The following is a 24,298-nucleotide window of genomic DNA, read 5'->3' as shown; positions in this document are numbered from 1 at the left end:
GGGCCGTCAAATTAAAGACGCATTCAATTTTGTGACCTTAGTATTACAAAGGTTCTATCTGAGCCCAAGTTTTGAGATACAGGGCTTTAAAGTTTTGAAAACTTTAAACTCGTAAATTTTGAAAATACAAAAATAACCCTGCAAGAACACAAAGCGTTCTTCATTGACCCAAGTTTGAGACAATCAAGCCTCAACCAAAATGCCAGATAGAACCTTATAATACAAAGTTATTGATGAAGTGGCTGTACCTTTACAGGGCCGAGCGTTTAACCCAAAGACGGAGAGCAACAGTCCCATCACACGAGAACGGTTCATATCAGAGCGCAGATTTGCAATGGATCACTTCTATTACACATTGAGTTTATGAAGTCATTTGGATATTTAGCAGTCAAGAGTTCAACGCAAATGAACTTGCCATTTAGTTCTGGTGATGGATGGTTCTCCACTTATTCACTCGTAAGTAAAGTATCTTCAGTTCTGAGTCGGTGGTTGGGCAGTTAACTGGAATTCAACAAAGAGACGAAACAGCGGGTCCATTTGCACTGAAGGTCCAATGCTAAATATATCAAGAGTTCTTTTCTTAATGTAATGAAAACTCCCTCCACTTGATTCTGTAGGTAACAAACATGAAAGTGGCAGTTGTAATATCATGAAGTACAAAGACCAGGTACTTAATTTCCTATGAATAATTACATAAACACACAATTGCACAGTGGGCACGCGTTTTTTTTGTAAAGGTTTTAGAATTGTTAAGTGTCAATTCTCGTGTGCAAACTCAGAAATTGCTTGTGTGATGTGAGCCTCCGATTGTCCTGTCGTCTAAACCCATACTGGCATTTCTACACTAAACACTGAAATTCGTGTTTTCGGCAAAAAACAAAACAAAAACAGTAACACTGAATCAAATTTGTCCTTTTCATTGCCCAGCTTTTTAGATTTGAATGTCACAAAAAAAATGTAGAAAAACATCCAGCATTCTTTCTCCATCTTGTAGTGAAAACGCCCACTAGTAGAACAGTAAATCATGTTGGTATATTAAATTAATTTACATATATAGTATGTGTAAATCTATCTGTTATGCAAATCATTTGTCATGTACATACAAAAAACCACTACGTAAAAAACAACTACATGCCATCGCACAAACTAAACTGAGCCTGAAAATACAAGGTTTCAATAAAAAAAGATTATGTACATTTCAAATGTCGATATGCTTTTTTTTCCCGCCTCCCCCGCCCTCCAATTTACAAACCCCCACGTCTGCACACATGCAAACATACACCTGTACACGTGAACTCACACTGGAACATTCAGACAAATGAATGTCTTTGGCTGGTGTGAAGCTGTGGCACCTGCAGTATGTGTGTGCATAAGTCATTTTACAATTTTTCAAGAAAACACACGCGCACACACACAAAAATAACACCATCTAAACGGCATAGAAAATAGGATGTAGTGAAATTCCTATGCATTTGTGAATATATAGATATATTTATATATATATATATAACAAAACAAGGGTGAGCCACACCGACGCCCCTGGTTGTGTGTAAATATGAACTCAAAAGCCACATTCAGAAGCGTGACGTGAATTTCAGTGGGAAGGCATCAATAAATAGAGATGTCAGTCAGTCAATCTGTGTGTGTGTGTGTGTGTGTGTCAGCAGCCGTCTGTCATTCACTCTTTGAAATCTGTGCTGCGTCCATGTTGACCAACTGTAGCTCTGTCAGGTTACTGCTGCTGCCGCTCGATTGTTGACCAATCACCATCTGAAACACAAACACACTTTGGGTCAGCGCCCGTCGCGAGAGGCGTCCATCAGCCAATCACAAGCAGTCACGTCAGCACACAGGGTGATTATACTACTGAACATAAGAGCTCATTATGGAATCACTCAGTCGGGTTATCAAAGATTGTCTAATTACAAGAATCCTGCTGTTTTTCCCCCAAACGCCACACGACACATCAAGACACACGGTTTTCACCCCACACTTTGTGTCTCCGGCTTTGAAGGGTTTTTGATTTTTATTCCCCACAATCTTCCAAAACTGAAGAGACAAAATGAAAACCGTCTTTCCTTCCCACTCTCCTAACTTCTACTCTGACTTTCATCTTTCCCTCTTTCGAGAGCAAAACTTCTAAGGTGGAAGCATTCAGGCCTGATTCATGCACTGCTACACACAACCCCACTGATACACCAAGCCATTCATAAACACCCAGACACTATAGAACGTAGGTATCAGCAAATACTGTGTGTTAGCAGGTGCAGTACATAAAGGCTTTACAGGCTGGGTTTGATTTCTGTATTCATGTCTAGTTATTGCAATGTTTTAACTTCAAAGTGAATTTGATCAAACCTGGAATCTTTATTTGCCTTTACTGTCATCTTTAATACACACTTTATCTGTCAAACATCCTGCTTTACTGTACGCTGTAACACGGTAAAACACTCGAGCCGTGTCTCTTATCTCCGTGCTTCGTGCGTCGAGTGTGTGAAGTCACAGGTGAAGCAGCTGATCATTCCCACACGGAAGCAGCAGGCCCGGGCTGGGAGCCTCTCTGTGCTGGGTTAGGGTGCATTCGTGCGCTCAGGTGACATGCTGGATGCAGAGGGAATATGAGAGTTTCACTTGTGAAATGCAGATCTTGCCGTACTGGGTGAAGCTGCACCGCTGAGACGGGAATCTGCACCGTGCCGGGAGGTGCCGTCAGGAACACCTGAGGGACCGCACCTACAAACACAGACACACACACAGACACACACGCCTTGAAGACAGAGGAGCAACCGGCCCGGCATCTGAAGAGTCTCTTATGATTACTGGTAAGGCGTGTCATCCACCAGCCTGTGGACCGGCACCTCACCTGTATCTTGGCCTTGTGCGTGGGACACCTGCATGGCCGACGTCCCCTGGGAGAAGGCGTTGAGCACGGCCAGCCCGCCGTCAGTCAGCGTGGGCGTGGAGGCGTACATCACTGTGTGGGGACTCGGGTACATCATGTGACCGGTCACAGACGTCGGCATTGACGAGGTGACGATGGTTGCTGGGAGACTCACTGTGGCTGGAAGGAAGGAGGGTGCGGCAGAGTTAGAGGCTTGATAGTCTTTCTTTCAGTGTGTGTTTACACAAACTGTCCAGCAGATGGCGCTGGATGTCAGTAAGAGGGACACCGCTGCCAGCTCGAAATTCACTGCAGTGAAGTAAAGTTTCCCACAAGTTTGGAATATATTTATGGCGGTCAGGCCTGGGAGACTGCACATGAACGCACCATCCCAGGAGACGGCTCAATCCATCTGTATCCTTTAGTTCAGTATAAGTAGTAATACTGCCATGTTAACATACTCCTCTACAAGTCCTGCATTCTAAATTCTACTTAAGGCCGAATAACCAACAACACTTCCTCAAGTAACTGAAGGTTTGATTATAGGGTGAAGCATCTGGATCACTAACAAAGCTGGCTGATTGAGTTAGGACATGTAGGTATGGAGCCCACTTGACTCCAGCCTGCAGTAGACGGTGCAGGTTCGTCTGACCTACCAGTGGAGTTGGAGGTGTGGCAGTTCTCTGGGCTGCTGTCGCTGTTGGAGCCGGTGTTCTGGTGGACCTGGATGGCCTGGAGCTGCTGAGGAACCCCTGCTCCTGGAGAGAAAGCGAGACAGAGCACACAAGAGACGCTAAAGTGATCAGACAACCCCATCGAGGTACGAGCAGTGCCAGAAGAGGTAGCGGGGAGGAGAGTGACAGAAGTAGCAGCAGTAATCAAAGTACAAGTGAGAGCTTTAGCGTGCAGGCAGGGGGGGAGGGGGGGGAGGGGCACAGACTGAGGCAGAGCGAGGAGGTCACCTGTGAGGGAGACAGCGGCGGGGAAGCGGAAGACGGCCTGCTGTCCCTGCTGTGGCTGTGGGGCAGCAGCCAGAGCCTGGCCATGCTGCCCCTGCAGGGCCAGAGAGTGCTGCTGCAGCTGGCTCAGAGGAATGGTGGGGGTGCCGGGGGGGAGAGGAGTGCCTGCTGGAGAGGCAACACACACACACACACATTTTCATTTTAACAAGAGGCTAAAAGCAAATGAGGTATAGGTGAAAGAAATATCACACTTAGTCAACGGCCTTTGGTGGGTCGGTATTTTTATTACGAGGATGGATTGAGAAGTTCTGAGCCAAGCGTAACAAGATTTAAACCAGAGTTGTTGTTATTTTATATTTTTTGACATGACCTCCTTCCAACTTATGCCAAAAAATGCGAGAGGGATGACATCATCAGAGCTGGAAACTGGTTCCAGCTACACAGCCCCTTAAATCATGGTTGGGACGAGATCAAAGTCTGAGGGGGCCAAATCAGGTGTGTGTGTGTGTGTGTGTGTGTGTGTGTGTGTGTGTGTGTGTGTGTGTGTGTGTGTGTGTGTGTGTGTGTGTGTGTGTGTGCTAAACAGGCCAGCAGTCAGAAAGTCCATACTCATTATACATGATCCATCAAAGCAAAGATTCCTGGATACATATGAAACTTCTTTTAACAAATATTGAACAGCCTTTATAGCAGTTCAGTCACTATGAGGCTGTAGAGTAATGTAACACTCAAACAGCACTTCTAGTTTACAGTTGTTGAATCTGAACATCATCCTCAGATTCCTGACGGCTCTACGGATTTGATTGGCTGTTTGAAACCCTAAATATAAACATTTTTTGGACTGATTCTGACGTCAGCCAGTTGGTATTGTCTCTATCGGCCCCCTTTTTCAACCGATCAGAATCGAGAACACAGGCGTAAGGTGTAATTAAACACAGAGTCAGATTAGTCATATGTGACGGAAACTCACAGGAAACCTAAAGTCAAGGTCCTCTAGGGGCAACATGAGCTTGCAGTGGGCTGTAAAATGGGGCACCCCTGTAACCCAGTATGTCAGGACAGATACAGGTGCCGTCTGGCAAACACATCTTCTATCCTTGTATTGTGTGCTTCTTGTTTTACCTTTTTGATAAAACACTATGACATACCATAACATGCTAGAAAAAAAGGCCCTAACAATATCATTGGTGAGAAAGTCACCAAAAACGTAATGCAGCCTGACTTGTGATTTTCCATGGTTTTATATACCGATCCCTGTGTTTCTTCATTCTGGAACGTGACTCCTGAGTTACACCCTCACATTTGGTCATATGCTCCGTAGACAGTTGCTGCATTATGGTGGGCAGGCCCTTTCAAGCTGTCAACAGGGGAGGTTTTAGTGTGGGAGGGTGTGCTGTTCCACCTGGCACTGCTGTTATGTGCCAGACAGGTGGTGGTGGAGAGGGAGAGAGAGAGAGAGAGAGGGAGAGAGAGAGCGTGAGCGAGAGAGAGCCAGAACACGCGAGTATGGGAGGAGGACAGGAGGAGAAACACAGTGAGAGGAAAATAGATGCTCCTTGGCTGTCCTTCAGCTGTCAGTCAAAGTAACACAGAGGGCCCATTAGTGAGCAGTGTGTGTCACCTGTGGAGGACCAACAGGCTCCCAACAACCAACTACTGACATTACTGCCACTACTGAGGAAACACACACACTGCAGAGCTTCATAGTAGTGGTAGCAGAGCCTGGTACTGCAAACAACCCTGCACCTCAAACTCAAACACACAAAACACCTACATAAATAATTGCAGGGAGAGCCAATTTAGAGACAAATTAAAGATCCCCAAATCAGAACCATTCAGTTGGTGAGATGCGTGTCTGTTTACTAAGGCCTCCCCCTCCCCCCCCCCCACTACTAAAGGGTCACGTCTGGTTCAGGACCACTCTGTCACAAAGCTCTGGCTCCACAAGGTACGCTTCAATTATATTTCCAGCACAAGCCACCGATCCCTTCATTGAATATTCATGACTAATTACGGGGCCGTGTACGTCAGCCTTCTCTGCCAGCTCTATTGTGTCCCTCCCGCCTAATTATTCCTCTCCCCAAGTGACAATCAAAGGCAGGGCCAGTCGCCCATAGACCTGGCTTTTTCTGTATACCGCCGGCTTTGTTAACCCAAGGGCGCTGAATGTTGATGACTGCCTATGAAGGGGTTGTTGTGTGATGTAAACAGCTTGGAGACGCAGATATGACAGCCCCGAGGAGATAGCGGAGGTCGTGGCCACGGCGCCATTCAAATTCTAATCAGCTCACGGACAAAACTGGCAGCATTAACATAATACAGTGTCTGTTCTCGATTCTTAGGATGAACTCGCCCCCAAAAATAAAGCGATAGGTGGGCGTAATAGAGCTTTGGATGATTTGGGGTGATGTCCTCCACATACCTGGCATGAAAGTGAAGCCGCTGGGCAGCTGCATGACGCTCGTAGAACCGCCGGGCGTCTTAAGGATGGTGCCGTTGGCGCTGACGCCGCCGCTGGCCGAAACGGGCGCCAGGTAGTTGGTGATGGGAAACGAGGGTCCGCTGCTCACCTGCATCGTGGTGGAGGTGGTGGACTGGGTGCTGCTCGTGGTGCCGGGCAGGCTGGCCACGGTGAACGCTGGCTTCAGTGTGTCCTGTAGGGGAGAGGCAGGAGATGCAGTGAGGACGCTGATGGCCATTTTATGAGTGTGTTGGATGTTGCTAGTATTTCAAAATTAGGCTTCAACATTTCTGCACCGATGTAATAAAATGCACTGAATGCTGCAACTACAAAAGCAAGCCACCTAAAACAACACCATTAATAGGACCTTTCCTCTCTGAGCAGCTGAAAGCACAGCAGACTGAGGAGGAAAAGGAAGAAGAGGAGGGAGGGGGGTCTTATTACTTGCAGTATGTTCACACAATGATTGGGATGGTGGACAAGAACCAGGATTGGTCTTAATAGATTCATAGCAAATGACATAAACAACGTAGAATAATAGGCTGGGACCCTTCTGTAATTGCATTCACATGAAGAATACAGAGCACAGCAGGGATCACGTCCCACTCCATTATTCAGCGAGGAAGAGCAATGAGTAGCAGAAAAGCCGGACAGAAACACTTTGATAGTCGACACGGAATGTTGGAATCGTTCTCTCGCCGAATATCCTGCTCCATACCTTCTCACGTCAGAGAGAGAGATCTATAAATCACACAGCCGCCGTTTGATCGCTTCTGCCTTTGAAACATCTAACTTCTCAACAGATAGACAAATGTAGAGGCAGAGGTAGCACAGATACACTAATGTGAGCGGCCACTGAACAAAAGAACAGGAAGTTTTCACGAGTGGGCGGCCTGTAAAGAGGAGGGTAGGCGTTAGGACCGTAGATCTAAACCCACTCATTCCAACTGCAATAAGATCATGAAAAGAAAAACAAACACGCACCACAGGGTACGTCAACACTATCTGTGGATTTGACACCAGGTGATTAAAGATACCATTTATTACCTGTGATACCATTGAGAGAAGCTTTTCTGCTTGGCACCACAATCCAATTATTCAGTCATCACTTCTAAGGGGTGTGAATAATTTTGTCCAAGAAAATTTTCGTTTGTTTCATTATATAAAATATGTGATATTGAAAATGAAAAGCAAAGTGTCAGTTCTGTTGGAAATGGAATTCAGACTGCCAAGTGCTTTTGTCAGTTTCAACTGGTTTCGGAGAAAATTGTGTTGGTTCAACCGGTTCCAACACTTTTCTGTAGGCCACGCCCATTACTGCCATTTACATTATTTTCCAAAAACATATGTTGTGTCATTTCGGTCGGATGTCAAACATTTATGTCGGTTGTCTGGATTATACTGGACAAAAGTTTTTTTTTTAGTATTCCTTAATGTTTTGCTAAAATTGATTTGAGTGCCACAATTTGGTGTGGCTTTATTTCAAAAAGTGCCGCACCTCATGAATGAATAACTCTACTGTGACCAAATGTGGTGAATCTGCTTAGGCAAAAAAAGAAACATCAATCCACCCTTAACAGATACATTATGTGGAGAGCTTTGTAATCTGACAAAGTAGAATCAATGGTTTAGTGTTTTGTAAGTGGCGGAATGGGCGTGAGCGTCGTCTCGGCAATAAAGTGCTACAGGGCAATAAAGTACCTGAGGCAAATCTGCCACATAGAGAAACAAGGCAAATAAAAGAATCCAGCGTCAGTGTGTAATACCCACGCCAACCTCTCTTTGTCAACCTGTGGAACGCCATTATTGGTTTTTATATGTGACTGATTACATGGGTGAGAGATAGAGGATCCAGCAGAGTCTGCACTGATAAGGCCTTACAACATGCACTCCTATGTAAACAGAGGAAGGATCACAGTTACAACACTGAAACGCCTTCTATATTAGCGAGTTTAAACACGGGGGGATTGACAAAATGACATCAAAGGTGCAGCTGTTTAGTCTTTTGAGCGTCACTATGTGCAAACCACGAAACAAGCTGCTCTGAAGCAATACACGGATGGAATACCACAACAGCTACACAGTGCTGAGCATTCACACAGTTCCTCTGCAGCTCAGATCCAACTCTGTGCTAGTCCAAGGTCCTTTACCTCTTTAGTTAAACAGCAGCTGGAAGGCTGAAGGGGGAGGGGCATAGAGAGGACTCACAAGTACACTCGCGACAAAATAACAATTCACAATAACTTGAGCACGTCTTTATGACGCCACGGTCAGCTCAAACATGATCACATGGCAACCCAGCTCAAGCAGGGTGTCCACTGACAGGCCATCTGAATTTGCTTAGGACATACTAAAAAAAATATGGAAAATCCCTCAAATATTGGCGAAGTTACAGCTATACTAGACAGAAAGAAACAGGACAAGTGAGTACCAAAAGCTTTGGAAAAAGACAATTGTGTAGATTGATTTGTCTGACGAAATACTGGAACAAGGGCCTGTGGTGACTTCCCTCAGCTCTGTTATCAACAGTGCAGGTAACATTGACATGATTAATCTTTAGCTGAATTGTGTAAGTAGAACATGACTTCACCACACACACGTAGCCGATGGCTCATTTTAGGGTTGGGGTTCATGAGAGGCAAAGACACATTTGAGGATTTTGTGACGTTAATTATCACAATATCACAGAATAAGAGGGGTAAGATGGTTGAACTTAATCCACTTACTAAATTCAAGCGTTGGCATAACTTGTTTCCATTCCAATTTTAAGCGGTCAACTCGTGATTTTAGGTTAAACCACCTTACTGCTACATTATAGGCTTCATTTCTCAACTCTACCACGACAAATAGACGTCACCTAGCAACACACTGATGGCGGTGTAACATGTTTGACATACCAGCAGAAGCCAAGCCAAGTTCTATTTGGCGCAGGTATGTCAAGAAAAGCCAACAGAAGCACCAGCGTCATGGCAGTGTAGCAGTAAGTAGCACTAATTAGCCATGGAGGGAACAAAAAAAACGTGTGTGAGTGTAAGCGTGTGAGTGTAAGCGTGTGTATGCACGCGTGTCGGGCTGACGAAAAACAGGGCTGTATGGGGTTCTGTACAGGGGACAGGGACAGGATAGGGGTGAGAGTACAAACAGCTGAGGGTACAGACAGCTGGAGGGAAACCTGAGCACCACCGGAGGGGAATTAACCCCTTCCACGCCAGCTGGAGCGGCTGGAAGCCACGTGGAGCGACAGCCGCCATCCGAGTGCGAGCAGCTCTCACCGTTAGTCCTTGAACAGAGCAGAGACGCAGGGCCGTGATATTTCCAACAATGGACAGTAGAGGGGCGCTTATTAGAGCACACACCTCCACCAAGGCTGAACGAGTCTAAACAAAAAGGTGTCATGCACTAATGATACAAAAGAAAGAAAAATAAATAAGATTAGCTGGATCCATTTCCATTAGGTATGTCTAAATTACTGACATGCTGCTGAATCAGCATAATGCACAGCTACAGATTAGTGGCTGAATTGAACTCCCCCCCCACAAACATCACCTCCTTGGGCCGCTGCATGAGGAAGAGTGGAGTCAGTGAAGGACACTCCATTCTCCAATGAGTCTGTCCATGACTTGCCGTCTCGTTAAACTCACACAATCTCTGTGACCCACATAACGACCCATCGGCTGATGTATTGCTTTGTTTGACCACCTCCGCATGTCTCCTGTTCAACTGACTATTCTATAAACACAGTTGGCTTTTAGTTCAGTGTCACGGCAGCTCTTGGTAAACAAGAGGCCGCGGCGGTGTAAAGCATTCCCTCAGTGCAAGAGTGAGACGAGAGACGTGTCCCTCTGATGTGGTACAATCATTTCCTCCTCACGCTCTGTCCACTTCCTGCTTCTTGACGTTTTCCCGCTTCATTCAGTTATTGTCTAAGCTATATGTTAGTTACAACTGCTGCACAGGGTCGGAGGATCACTGTTAACCTCGCAGCTTGTGACATGCGACAGGCCTTCTGCTTGGCCAAATGGAAAGCGACTCCACCACCCCCTCACCAACTTATGTTCCTACCTACAGAATAACATATTGAGCTGTACAATATGAAACCTGATTTGTATCAGCTTGACAGACAATAGGGGGATAGAGTATGACTCATAGCGAACACTGACCTGGAGAAGCACACCACTTAATATAATGAGCTAACAGCCTGGATTTACGGTTTAAAAAAATGGAATGCAGAAGTGCTTCGAAAAATGTGGTGAACCCCTGGGCAAGTACCTGTAATGACATTTGCTTAATCCATTAAACGAGAGAAGAACCTTCAGACACTCAAACATGACACCTTCAGCTCCTCCTATAGTAGCTGTGGATAAACTGTATAAAGAAGCACCAGGAGGGAGAATTCAATATATTCCAGCCACAAGAGACATGAGGGATATGTTTTACGCTCACAAGAACAAAGGCTACTTAGGTTGGATATATTTCACATTCTATCAAAATTCTATCAAAATTCAATAATTCTGCTATTGGATAAGAATAAGTAGAATAAGTAGAAAATAACTCTCTGCGTGCCTTATAGTTATAAAACCTCTTTATGAAGGATTAGGAAATGAAGGAATTGTTCAAAAGAGGGCACAAATGATTCCCTATACAGGGGATTAATCATTCCAAACTGAAGGTGACAACTGGCAGGCCGGTCCAGAGCTGCCCATTGTGCGGCCCACTGGTGGCTGGACCTCTCTTCTAATCTCCCATTTGCTGGCTCCCGTCTCCCAGCCTGTCACCCTGCCAGCAACATGGAATTTGCGGCTCCATTTGGGACTGCTAAAAAAGGCAAGGCAGCCCAAGTGGAGGAGGTGCAGCCAATGGCGGCTGACCTGTCCAGTTGCTGCTGTAAAATAAGGGGGGGGGGGGTGACATAATGTTACTTCCCTCCCCCTTCGACAGAGCCGCCACACATCTCTCCCCTCCGACTTCAGATTCTCTCTCTCTCTCTTTCTCGTATGGTGTTCGAGGGGGGAGCAGCCTTGTGATAAGAGCACATATCTGAGCAAATTAACTTTCCATTATCTCAGTGATTCTTTCTTGTCACCAGGCACTTCAGACAGCTGACCTTGCCACAGCAGAAACACAGAGGACAAAAGAAAGGTGCTACAGTTAAAGTAGACCTCATGAACTTAAACAGCGGGGATTCTGTTCAAATAAATCCAATCATTAAAGGGGAGCTGGATAAAAAGGGGTTCAAATTATGAATCGTTATTCCCATCGTTGTTGGAAAAGGGTGGAAAACAAACATGGTTGGTTGATGCTCAGCATTGCAGAGTCGGAGTTGCTCGCCGACATGCAAGAGAAATGTGACCTCTTGCTAACGAGTCGCAGGAGCAAATAAACCTTCACCATAATTATAGAGGCAATGGCAACGCATGGAGATGGAGGAAGAGAGAGCAAACGTGAGGGGGAGAGGTGCTCCATCCCATCCGTCCATCGGTTTGCCATCACCTTCCAAAAATAACGGCACCCAAAAAAAAGGCATTTAAACTGAACTTTAAACTGCTTTCAACAGTTTGTAAACAATCCTACGAGTGTTTGTGAAAGACAAAGATGGCACAGCTTTGACCTTTTGGTTTGGTGATGTCAAACTTTGAGATTTACTTCCTTGGCCACTTTTCCCTTCAGAGATGTTGCCATCAGTCTGATTTGCTTCATGTCCCAGAATGCTTTATTAGCCTGCAGTCTTGAACTTGCTGCCTTCGACATGTATTTTCAAGTGAAGGGAGGGAAGAACAGAAAAAAAGAGAGAGAGAAAAAAAGAGAGAGAGAGAGAGAGAGAGAGAGAGAGAGAGAGACTTTTCGACGTGATGAGAAGTGATCCACGCGCCTCAATTTTAATGTTTCATCTCCGTGTTGCTATGGAGAGTGAATAAATGGTAACTGGGCCCTCTTGTATACGTACACTGATTCCTCCCAGTGAACCTCTTGAGTGTTGACATAAAATGGAGCGTCCAGACAGTCTGGTGTTATCATAGCCTCACACTGCCAGACTCACTCAGCTCCATTTTCGTAATATTCAAGTCTGAACTCGCACTAAAAGTACTCATTAAGCCCGACACATGTACACCGGACTGACACTCACCTTCTTTTCAAACTCTTTTATCTCATTAACCAAACAAATTGTTAAAAATATTAAAAAGGCCTGTGTGGCTGCGGAGCTCCCATACACACACAGACACACACACACACGGGTTTTCATCTATTTTAGCTCGTTAGACCTTCTTCTCTGGACTGTGTGGGAATGTACAGAATGTTCTTGACCTGACTCTCCAGTTGCACCTGTTTGGATGAGACAATGTACACATTTACGATTCCTTTCGACTATACGAGTTTAGTGACCTCGGCAAACTCTATATAAACTCTCCATCTAGATATACAATGAAGCAAGGTCCTACAGCTGATACTATTGATCTGCTTATCAATACGGGGCTATAAACAGGAAATTGATGATTTGATTTTGACATTAATCAAGTAATAAAGTTGGAGAGGAGGATTTGCAGTAAAGTGAATTGAATTCCATTATGATTTGTAGCCAAAATAAGGCATTTCAGACATTTGGTTTGATGTTATTGATTTATTTAACTAGGACCACACACATGTCATAACACCTCTTATCCATGTACCCTTGGTAAACCATCTTTATAGGCTAAACTAATGACTGGCTAATAAAGAAAACAAACAAACAATATATCGCCTGATATTGAAATTCATTAATTCCACCCCTACATGATCCTGCATATTCTATCATTGTAGGTTAATTTAGAACCTAATTATGTGGATAATTTATCAGAAATGTGGTAATATTGTCAGAGTAGCCATGGTATTCAATGATAGCCCATGCATAACTCTGCCAGACCACAATGAGTAACGTCAAAAAGAAATTAAGTATTTGACTGAACCGACACCATAGTTATCTTTCCTCTTACTTTATTAAACATGTGGACATTTCATGCCCTCAAACTCCCCTGCAGCACTGATACAAATATGTCACAATACCGTTTGTTTGACATCTGCAGGATGGATGGAGAAATACCCAGAAACATCAACAAAAGATTGTGTATGAAGATTTTGTCCTTGAGTTTATTTTTGCTTTGCAAGAGTGCAGCAGGATGCATGATGATTTCAGAAACTGGATTTCTACTATCACATGATTTGTGAGCGTTCCTCTGCTACCAAATCATATCTGCTCCACAGCACCTCGGCTCATCTCTCTCCTGCACCTCCGACTTGTCCTCCGCTCCCGCCACCACCCATCTGAACCCATCAAATGTTTAGACTAGCAGGGACTGTATGTATGACACACTTCTCTCCTGATGAATGGTGTGCAGACGCCTCAGAGATCCAAGCAACGGCCGCGGCCAAGACTCCAACTGCACACAAAGAATCCCCCAGAAATCGAGGATTCCAAAAACCACCTGCCATGTCCTAACCACAACACCGCTGATCCAGACATGGATCACACAGGGACAGTTTCCAGCCTGTCCTCCTGTGTGCAGCAGACTCTGAGCCCATGTCGGTTCTCCCACACTAACATCTACACAGAGAGGGCAAAGGTCAGGCAGCCACTGAACAGGACGTCGCATGAACATAAAGCATCGCCCAAATGTTTCCATTCCACCCGCTCTGTTAAATGTGTATTGTCACACGCCGCCACCGCCGCAGCTCCCACTCGTATCTGCATCCATACCTCCCTCCGTATCACTAAATGAGTGGGGGGAAAAAAAAGCAATCACACGACTCCAAAGACAGCTGCAGCTTATAAGGAATGTGGGGGCCTCAGCCAAGAGAGCAGGCAGGGAAACCATACCATATATGGCAACAGAGGCAGAATCTAATTTTTATCAATGAGCGGCGCGGGCGGGCACAAGAGTGGCTTGACATGCAAAGTCGAGCACCCATCCCTGACGGCGCAGGGTGCGTGTAAGCGAAGCGCCTCGTCAAAACAGCACGCAGGCAAATCCGTCTTAGGAGCGTCCATCTTCAAAGGGGCGTACTTAAGCTGCGGAAACAGTGGAGGGAATTTGCGGCTTCCAGCGCGTGATTACGTGAAAGGTGAGGACAGTGGAGCGTGTCTGCTGACGGATTTATACCTTCACGCCAACGTCTACGCGGTGCAAAAGCCGCAAAGGTTCAACACAGAAAGGATGCACAGTCCGCCGCCGTCTATAGTGATGATCAGAGGCCGCAGCCACAACCAGTCAGCCGACCATTAATTTGTCTTTCATCATTCTTGTGATTAGTCCGACGCAGGCAATGAGAATGTATACAAACCGTTTCATCAAGATTTAAATGACTGACCGGGAAATAACATCACAAACACAACTAGAGGGGGACAAAGTAGAGCTCATACCTCCACCAAGACTGGAGAAGAAAACAACTATTGTCTTAGTAATATAACGGCCCAAAGGGAAAGAAAGAGCTATAATACGTGTTTATGGATCTATCCAACTACTAAAGATGCTTTAGCATCATCTTGTATGCAGCAGCATCCTCTCTGCTACACATTAGTGGTTGTTGCGTGTTTTCCCCTTCGTTTGTTCGGCCTCCCGTCACACACACACACACTGACAGCCAAATCCAGATCCTTATCCTGATCCAGATGCCACTGCAGCCACTGTTGGTCTATCATGGCACAGATATGATGGGTTGGTGTGTGTTACTTTCAACGACACAGACAGAAATACTGACAAAAAACTACTTTGTTATAGTGTAGATTCAGATCCAGAAACAGGTCAAAATGAGTTTGTCCAAATCCTTTCATACAATTTGTAGATATTCTACGAGCAAACAAACACACACACAGACACACTCACGCAGACGTGGTTGATAAACACAACCTCCTTGGCAGAAGAGTCTGTTTACCTTCTACAACATCCCCTTATTAACTCCTTGCATGAAACACACACACGCTAGATTGAATAGATTCCACTAGTTTCAAAAATCAAAGTAAGTATATTTTCAGTAGCCGTAGTGTTTCTCCCGTGAACATAACACAGCTCTATCCCCGAACTAAAGTACTTCATATAGCAGCCTGCGTGTTTCTCCTCCTAACACAAGCCAGACCTGCTGTGATTTATCTTGAGGAGTGTTACGAGGCTTTCCTGGACGAGAGGTCACAAAGGTAAAGTGAAGACAGTTCCCTTCTTCTGCAGAAACAAAGGAAATATTCCACAGGTTGCATGGCTCGCTCTCTCGCTCTCTCTCTCTCTCTCACTCCCTCTCAATCTGCTGTTATGGAATACTGAGACTTTTATTTACATTACATTACATTACGATCATTTGGCAGACGCTTTTATCCAAAGCGACTTACATTACATTACCACCCTTCGCAGAGGGGGGAGCAATTGAGGGTTTGGTGCCTTGCTCAGGGGCACCTCGGCAGGGACTCGAACCGGCAACCCACTCGACTATTGCCTCGGCAGGGACTCGAACCGGCAACCCACTCGACTACTGCCTCCCCTATTTCGATTACAAGCGTCTTCATGTTCACTATCTGACCTTGAGCAGCAAACCAGGGGCTTCTTGTTCAACAGGCAAAAGTTCAAAACTAAAGTTGAACAGGAGTGCCATAGGGGTTTTTCCACAGCTCCTTGTAGGTTTGATTCATTTGCTCTACACTTACGCTTGTCTGGCATTTTCTGGAAAGGTTCCCCACTACATCCATTAGTGAATCTCTGTGCTGTTTAATCTGTTTTTTATTTTATTTTACACGTTGCAATTCTGGTTTGCAGACAGTTAAAGAGACTTAAACTCAAGTGCCACTGCTGTTGAACTCAGAGCAAGTGGGCAATAGAGGGAGGTAAAGAAATGAGCGTATTGAATTTGGTGATTCATAGCTGCGACCTTGCTTCTGTCTTCAGGAAGGAGACAGAGCTTGTCTCCAGTGTTTTGTGTGCCTGTTCACCTGCTTCAGATGTGTTTCACTACAGCAAAATGGAACTCAAACACCCTCACAGGAAAGCTTATCCACTCTCTTGATTCTCACCTTAGTGTCACCCATGCTCTCCGACTCAGACACCTGGTAGGTGAGGTCCGTCTCCTCGAATCCCGTGGCGCTCATGCGTTGGTCTGTGGAGGGGTCGGACCGAGGTGGCGAGTCCGGGGAATTGAGGCACGTTTGGATCAGGGCTTTGCCCGTTTCACTGGTGATCATGGGCTGGAGTTTGCGGGTGGCGAAGGTGTAGACGTGACCCGTTTCACTGGCCACCAGCAGTAGAACCTGGGTTCCTGTCAGCGTGGAGAGTTCATAGGCCTAGCAAAGGAAAAGACACAAGGACTTGATTATCATACATAGAGCCTGGGCTCCGTCTGTACAGATATAGTTCAGACATCAGGCAAATACGGTTCACCAAATGTTTGTCCAGAGAGACCATGGGGGAGTTGAAAATGAATCCGTAAAGAACAAAGTCATAAACTACAACCAACTAGCCGAGACAACACAACATACTCAAACTACCCCCGCAGTGAACTCTGACGTATAGCACAAAATGAAGTTAAAATAACATGAGATAACGCTCCCAAAATAGAGGGAGTGATAGGGCTGAGAAAGTGATTGGAGCAGGGGTCTGGACTGGACGGGGAGCAAAGTCTCCTTCCTGATTAAGAACAGGAGGCATCATTCAGAGGGACGATCACACTGTGCCACCTTCTCATTCAGATACATGACATATATTCAAACTTGTATTACCAGTGTCAAACATAACCTATGCACACACACACACACAGTCAAATGCCTGCGCTCACTCTGAGAGAGCCTTTTCATCTCAATGAGTCACGAGTTCTGTGGCGGATTGACAATGGTGCGATTACCCGAACCTTGGTGTCCAGAAACGCAGCCGCAGCCGGCTTTGAGACGGAGCCATTGTTACCTGGAGCACATTAATCTGTCTGAGCGAGGAGGTGGAGACCAATCGCATTCAAATGCAGAGGGTTTTATTGAGCCGCTCTAAAGCTCTGCCTTCATGCCGGTCCGCTCTGTCGTACCACAACACCTCGGTCATTATGGGTCATATCCGGCCAATCGTCTGTATGGGGATGTGCACTATCTCAAAATGACTGTTTAATTGTCTCTTTTATGATGGCAGAGCACAGGCGGGCTAATGATGGTCAGTCATTACTACAGGGCTGCACTCACTGCCTTCCTGGAGACTTCAAACTTCAGTTAGGTGTGTGTTAGGAGGGGAATCAGTGGCTGGCTGTACAAATCACCTATCCAATTGGCCACGGGTCCCCGTAGGAGCCAGTAATGAACCCCACAGCTCTCATTCATCCTCTTCCAATACGATGTACTTTAATTAGACGTGCGGCGGTGGGCTGGGAGTCAAACAACGGCGCCTGATATGTGGCGACTATCCGCAACGTGAAAAGCTCTACTTTGTCATGTTTAAGTGTGCTAGGTGGGAATGCAAACAGGTTTACAAGGTGCTGTGATACGTTTCCAAGCTCTAGTGATTTTCTCATGCATATTCACGGCAGTAGGGCGCCACGCACATCAATTTAGACCCCAATTATTTGCTCCATAAAACAAAAACATAACAATAAAGGCCATGAATCAAATGACTGAATGATTGTTGAAACTCTAACACATACAGTAGCTGTGCATTTTAAAACACTATAGAATAAAGACTTATTATTGTTATAGGGTACGGCAATAAATTCAGAGTAGCTCCGACAGTGTTCACATAAGCCTACTGTGGAAGAATAACAAGGCTAAAACAAGGAAGCACAAGTATTGAGTCATCTCAACACTTCATGCTGAGGTTAGTGAGTATGTGTGTGCATTGACACACATTTTTTTTTAGAACAAGGGGTTCTAAATACACAAAATGACTGCAAAAGGGTTTGCTACAGGGTGAGGCCTCGCTCTTCATCAAACTAGGGCTCATCCTCGTGGAGAGCAGAATGTGAGACCGTTCTACTATGAGTCTTCCCACTCCACCCACCTGTCAATTGCTCTGATAGCTGACATAGTGTGGGCAACGTTTTCAAAATCTCCGTCCCCGGAGTGTCTAACTGTGTTCACGTTGCCAAGAGCCTACATAAAGACACCTCAGTTTCCACGACAACAGTCTGGGATACAAAAAAACCAGCAATGAACGCAGCACAGACAGCTTCAAAGTAATACACAGGCAACGGGGAGCTCGCACACCACAACACAATACAAGTGTTTATTTAAAGCTGTGATGAATAATAACTCATGTCCACAGCAAAGCAACTGGTGTGCCTTTGGTCAATAGCTGACAGCTTCCTCATTGGCACATAATCACCTTCAAATTGGCTTTGGTGGAGAACGACACATAACACTTTATTCATTGCATCACCCGTGCACGGCTTGGATACTGGTGTCAGCAGGATGGCAACAGTGGTGATTACTGCCTTGGAAGAAGTCCACAGGCACAGTCCTGCTCATCAACACTACTGAGGATGTGCGAGGCTACGCTAGGAAAAGTGAATCCTCTCTGGATAAAGCTGTAGCTGGACCCCGGCTGACACAATGTACAGTACTCTTGATGTGTGCACCCTCAGTCCCCCGGCTCCTTCTGTTTGACTGCTCTTTGACTGTCCTCTGATCCGAGTCCCTGGGGTTTAGTCAGCTGTTGGCACCTACAGGCCGGCTGCTCCTCGCCGCCACATGGTTGCGGGCTGCCAAGCAAAGCCCTGGTTTACAGTAACAGACGGAACAGCCCTGCGTATTGAGGACTGGTGATGCTAACTCAACAGTATTCTCCAAGAGTTCCATGCGTGCCTCTATAGGAGGGCGCATGGATGGATATGTATGCATGCACGAACAAATCTGTAGGTCTCTTTGACAATCTGTGTGTGATAGAACTGGGGGTGGGCATGTTCAGAAATAGAATTGTCAATTGCTCAAGTCTATTTTGAGCCCAATGCCCGTCATGACAGTTTTGGCTTCCTCACAACCGGTGAGTCAGTTTGTGCCACAAATGTTTTTATTTCTCATTTCTAAAGAAGCAAATGGATCAGTCTGATCTGCTGTATGATCAGAGTAGGCAGAATAACTGCATGAGTTCATCTCTTTATTGAGACAACTGATGATTGCTGATGAACATTCCCAGTGGTGTTATGTGCAGGTTACCAAAGTTCAGCCTGGATGAATTAATGACCACGAATGAATGAATACATCGATAAATAATGAATAAATGAATGAATGAATGAACACACTGCACTCGAGCGTAATTACGCTGATAGGCAACACAGATTAAATATTGTTAAACTAGGCGTAGCTCCAACAATAAAAACCTAACTCACCTTCTTCATGATGCCCGTCTTCCTCTTGCTGAAAGTGGTGTATCGTCTCAACTTGTTGTCAATAAATTCCATCTTTATCTTTACCCGCCCACGTGTCTTCTTTCCCGGCTTTGCACCGGCGACCCCTCCGGGAACCATGCCATAACCAGCGGGAGGGTTAGCCACCTTCGGCCCCGTTACCCCAGCCTCCATCTCCCCTCTCTCCCGCTTCACTCCTCTCCTACTGTCCCCGATCGAACCCATTGGGTCGTCATCGTCCCCGGAGTCCGAGTCATTATCCGAACCGCTGCACATAGGCCCGCTCTCTCTATCCGGGTCGAACCTGCCTCCGTGAGGAATGCCAACCCCAGTGTTTAGCCCTCCCATGCTTCCCTGGACGCTCGTCTGAAGGGGGCTCACCCCGGACCCGTTCCCCGGTCTCAGACCTCTCGGACCTCCCGGTCCATTAGCCCCTAACATCCCAACTCCGTCCCTGTCCCCCTGTCTCCCAGCGGCAGCGACGCTCTCGCTGAACACCGGTATAGCTTGCCCCGGTCTGACCAAAACGGGACGAATCCCGCTGCCAAGAACCCCCGAAGTGTGTCCCGCGGTACCCCTGCCTGAAGCTGACCCGTTTCCAGATGGTGCCGATCCAGCCTGGCTTGGTAACATTCTATTTACTGCACCGAGTCTCTAAACACCAGCCCAAAAAGCTGTAGCGCGTTGTCTCGCAAGTCACTGATAAAACGCATACACGCCTGGGCCACAAAATGTAAACAAACCGGGTCAGTTGATGGTTTGGAGACTCGGAAATTACCGAGGTAAACTTTGGAAAGTGACGCTGCCCCCAAGACCCTTCAACCCCGGCGCAGTTTGGTTCACCCTCCTCCTCTATTTCCAAAACTCCGAGCACTTTCTCAAAAAGGAAAATACCAATAGCGACATCTATGTTGCTCCGCCGCTGCATATAGTCCGAACTGTGATGCAAAAACAACGTCGATGTGAGGCCGCTCCTATCCACAAAATCGCTTCCACGGAGACATTAACGTTAAAGTTATCTAGTTATTATTCATAAACGCAAGATATTACCGCAATTTAATACAGAGTTTACGACCGCGGAATAATAACGTTACAACCGAGGAACTACTTCCCTCCTTATAAAGAGATACATCGCTTCCTTATTTGGTGCTGTCTCTCCTTATTTGGTGAGTCACAGCGTCGCTTGTCGATTGGGTGAAGGTTATCTTAGTAGCTCCCTGATTGGCCAATACATTACACTCATTAGAATAAATACCAAAATGGTTGCGCTACGCACGACGTCACTGTGGACAGCCAGAGGCACCATAATAACAAAACATGCAACTTTATAACTCCAGCTTGCTTAATCTCGAATTTGTAAATCATGTTTTCTCAAAATCTTGGATCCCCGGAAGTGATTGTGGCCATGGATTTCAGTTTGTAGTTACCTTATATGAAATTTAACAAATTATTTTATTTTACTTTTGTCGTGTGTTAATGCATTGTATTTTCCCCACGTTTTCCTTTATCTTAAATATTATTTATTTATTAGCCCATAGAGATAAAGCTGTAATTAGTACTTGGGGACTAAATGAACTCATTAACTTATCCTCATTATATCATGAAGAGATAAAATCAACCCAATGACAGAACAATCAATATACAAAATGCACAATTAAAAGGTTTATTCAACACGTTGCATGAGCTCTGTGGTGGTGCAGATTGTATATATTCAACCTTGATCCATCCACTGCAGCAGCCCAACGAGCTCCCACTATGTAAGCAGCACATATCATTATCCAGCCTCGGAGTCTCATGTTGAAGTGTGTGAAGAGTTACATGATACATTAATAAGATCCAAATAGAACATTGTCACTGGTCCAAGAGAACATGAAATCATATTCATATGGGAAACCTCTATAAAAGGCTATGTTGTCATTTCCAACTCTTATCATAATTAAATAAAACTGTTTGGCAAGCTTCTTCGGTCAGTATCAGGTCTACATCGCCCTCTAGTGGTGAATTGGAGAATTACTGGGATTAAATGCATGTACCAATGGCTGTTTACTAGGAACATAGGGTACTTTACATGGTTTCGTCCATTAGATATAAATGGTGTACTTTACATTAATGGCAAACACTCCACATATGCCAATCTAGTTTAACTCAACCCATGTTTTTACAACAATAGTCTTCATGGCTTGGATAACACAACGCAACTCGGTAAACATTTATTGAGTGTTTAAAGTCACCACAGGTTGACTGGTGTTAAAACACACAATACCACAGTTTCCGAGTATTCTTCAAAATGCATTTCCCTCCATTAAATCACAACACATTGGGTAAAAACACTGTGAACCTTTATTGACAGCAGCATGTATACTTTTGTATATATCTGTGATTATTGTGAACGTTTGCTGAAGCAGATAAAAAAAAGAAAAGCGGTCTAGGAGTGAGTGCCTAGAATTCATAGAAACAATATTACACTATAAAAACAATGTATAAAAACAAGTTCATAACAAAGGCCATTGCATTGGATTAGATAGTACAAAAAATAATAAGAGGGAAACAGTTAAGATAATCCTTCATTTACCAGGCACTTAAATGAGAACTGGTGACCAGCAGTCGCATCTCTGGCCTCCTTTGTAGTTTGTGTCAGCAGATTCAGCGAGTACCCAGACTGAACACATGCAAGATGGACTATGAGACTGCATCCATAGCTTAACTACCTCAGAGAAGTACCTTTTCTATTATAAACAGTTAAAAAAAGACAGGACCTTCATCATAAATAAACAGGCACCTGCATGTCCTTCTACACAACATGATAGAGATAAAAGACAGATATTGTTTTAAGTGGAGTTAGTGCATGGCTTCTACATTATGTACACGTTGCCACGGTGAGATGGTCCACATTGCAGCACTGTACAAAAACAACTGGACCCCAACAGGAGGGAAACTGTGACTGGACCTCTGAAGAAACAACGCTGCAGGTTAACAATAGTGATAGAGCTGCATACCTGCAACTGAGATGCGTGAACATATTAATGTGGTATACGGGGGTATTCTCACCCACAGGTAGTGACAAATAAGCACCTCAAAAGTTAATATAAAGAACAAAGCACACTCATAGAAAAAACATACAAACGCACACTGGCACAGCCTCATCGACTCCATGTATTCCTTGGCTAAAAACGGGATAGTTTTTGTTCCTGAAGTGTTCGCACGACACAACTTTGTTTCTCCGTCACAACAAATGATGCAGACGAGACCACAAACCTTCATGAAAACTACTTGGGACTTCTATGGTTTTTACCTCTTTGATCATACTTTGCATCACAGGAATGGATCAGTGACACACACAATGGATCATGTTGGAACTCTACTACAGGTGGTGGGTCTTGCTCGCAGTGCTCTCTGCTGGCCATAGTGAGTAAGTCTCTCAGGAGGCTGCTGCAGGCACAATCGCACACAAAACTTGAAACATCTTACTCAGCAAACTCCTAGGTGGTTGGTACAACATTTCAGATTCTTCAATGTTCCACTGAAGTCACATAACCTTCCATTTCCCCTTCAATATTTTCCGCATTTTATGGGAAAACACTGAGGAGCTAGTGAGGAGAGTAGCGATCCTAGATTTCATAGGTTTTTACAAGCTTCAGAGCGAAAAATTGCTATCAATCTGATTGAGCTTTATCTAACATCTCTACTCAGCGCTTAGCAGTCCAGGTGAGTGTGTGTGTGAGAGACGGGAGCTTGGAGGCACTGGGGTAGTAGGGCTTCGTGAAAGAAAGCGTCTCTGGGACAGATCAGCCCTGAGGGACGGGGCTGCAGGCAGGCAGGGTGACAGTGGAACCACAGACTGGGACGTGAGGGTAGAGTCATCCGTGCTGCGGTTAAGGCAAACGTACACTCCTGGCACTGCTCACAAGAAGCCATTCACACAGACACGTGTGTGTTTCCACCGATACAGTAAAAGTCTTATCCACACACGCACACGCTTTTTGAAATGCATATTTAAAAAAAAAAGAGAAAAAAAGTCTTTTCCGCAACCCTCTTCCCTGAAATGTGTGAGACTAATAATCCAGCATTCCTGTCTTTATTTTGGGAGGGGGGAGGGGTGTTGATAAAAGTTCCCCTCTGATGTGGATTCTGGTGCCGTCAGACTTTGCTGTCAGATGGCAGCTCCCCCAGGGTGTGGACGATGTCAGTGAAAGAGGGGCGCTCTTTGAGGCTGGGGGCCCAGCAGCGGACCATGAGCTTGTAGACTTTGGAAGGACATCCGTCTGGAACGGGCAGCTTCAGCTTGACTGCCTGCAGACCTGGAGGGGACAGAGGACCAGAGGAGAAAAGCAGGTTAACGACCCCATAATGCAAACGTGCTGAGATGATATTACATCTTGAGTTCTTAGTAGATATTTCATCACTAACAATGACCTCATTCCTCTTCAAATAGCAACCCCCTTAACCGTCGACGAGCCACCAAAGCTTCACACTTACCTTCCAGCACCTCGTCGTCGTTGAGTTTGGTATAGGGCATCTCCCCGTGGCTGAACACTTCCCACATAAACACTCCGAAGGCCCACACGTCAGACTTGGTGGAGAAGTCGTCCTCGAACACAGACTCCGTTGGGAGCCAGCGCAGGGGGATCCATGCCTGCCTGTAGTGGTAGTACTCACTGTGTGGTT

The 24,298-nt window shown here is 45.4% G+C and overlaps 2 protein-coding genes across 5 annotated transcripts in view; both read right to left on the bottom strand.

Moving 5' to 3' along the window:
- Positions 1-112: 112 nt before the first annotated feature.
- Positions 113-20,730, bottom strand: srfb (serum response factor b). 4 transcript variants are annotated; one of them, XM_076162574.1, is made up of 8 exons: positions 19,616-20,730; positions 16,332-16,598; positions 6,266-6,497; positions 3,844-4,005; positions 3,538-3,639; positions 2,864-3,061; positions 2,657-2,733; positions 113-1,770 (listed from the first exon to the last, which is right to left on the bottom strand). In XM_076162574.1, exons 1-8 carry the CDS (start codon positions 20,264-20,266, stop codon positions 1,675-1,677), a joined length of 1,785 nt encoding a protein of 594 aa, XP_076018689.1. In that variant the 5' UTR covers positions 20,267-20,730; the 3' UTR covers positions 113-1,674. The 4 variants fall into 4 exon arrangements, with proteins under 4 accessions (XP_076018689.1, XP_076018681.1, XP_076018697.1 ...); XM_076162566.1 differs by having other exon boundaries at positions 3,844-4,008; positions 19,616-20,729; XM_076162582.1 differs by having other exon boundaries at positions 3,538-3,633; positions 3,844-4,008; positions 19,616-20,729.
- A 1,224-nt stretch (positions 20,731-21,954) lies between these two features.
- ptk7b (protein tyrosine kinase 7b) overlaps positions 21,955-24,298 on the bottom strand; it is a 62,421-nt gene continuing 60,077 nt past the window's right edge. The window contains exons 20-21 of the mRNA XM_076165443.1: positions 24,110-24,288; positions 21,955-23,931 (exon numbers count right to left, since the gene is read on the bottom strand). Of these exons, the coding sequence (XP_076021558.1) occupies positions 23,771-23,931; positions 24,110-24,288 (340 nt within the window). The 3' untranslated portion in view covers positions 21,955-23,770. The remainder of the gene's footprint in view (positions 23,932-24,109; positions 24,289-24,298) is intronic.

The sequence above is a fragment of the Genypterus blacodes genome, unplaced genomic scaffold (genome assembly GCF_046128005.1).
Source record: "Genypterus blacodes isolate CSIRO-AG114 ecotype Tasmania unplaced genomic scaffold, CSIRO-AGI_Gbla_v1 ptg000012l_1, whole genome shotgun sequence".
NCBI lineage: Eukaryota > Metazoa > Chordata > Actinopteri > Ophidiiformes > Ophidiidae > Genypterus > Genypterus blacodes.
The sequence above is the reverse complement of the archived record's forward strand: the minus strand, read 5'-3'. Positions and strand labels throughout refer to the sequence as shown.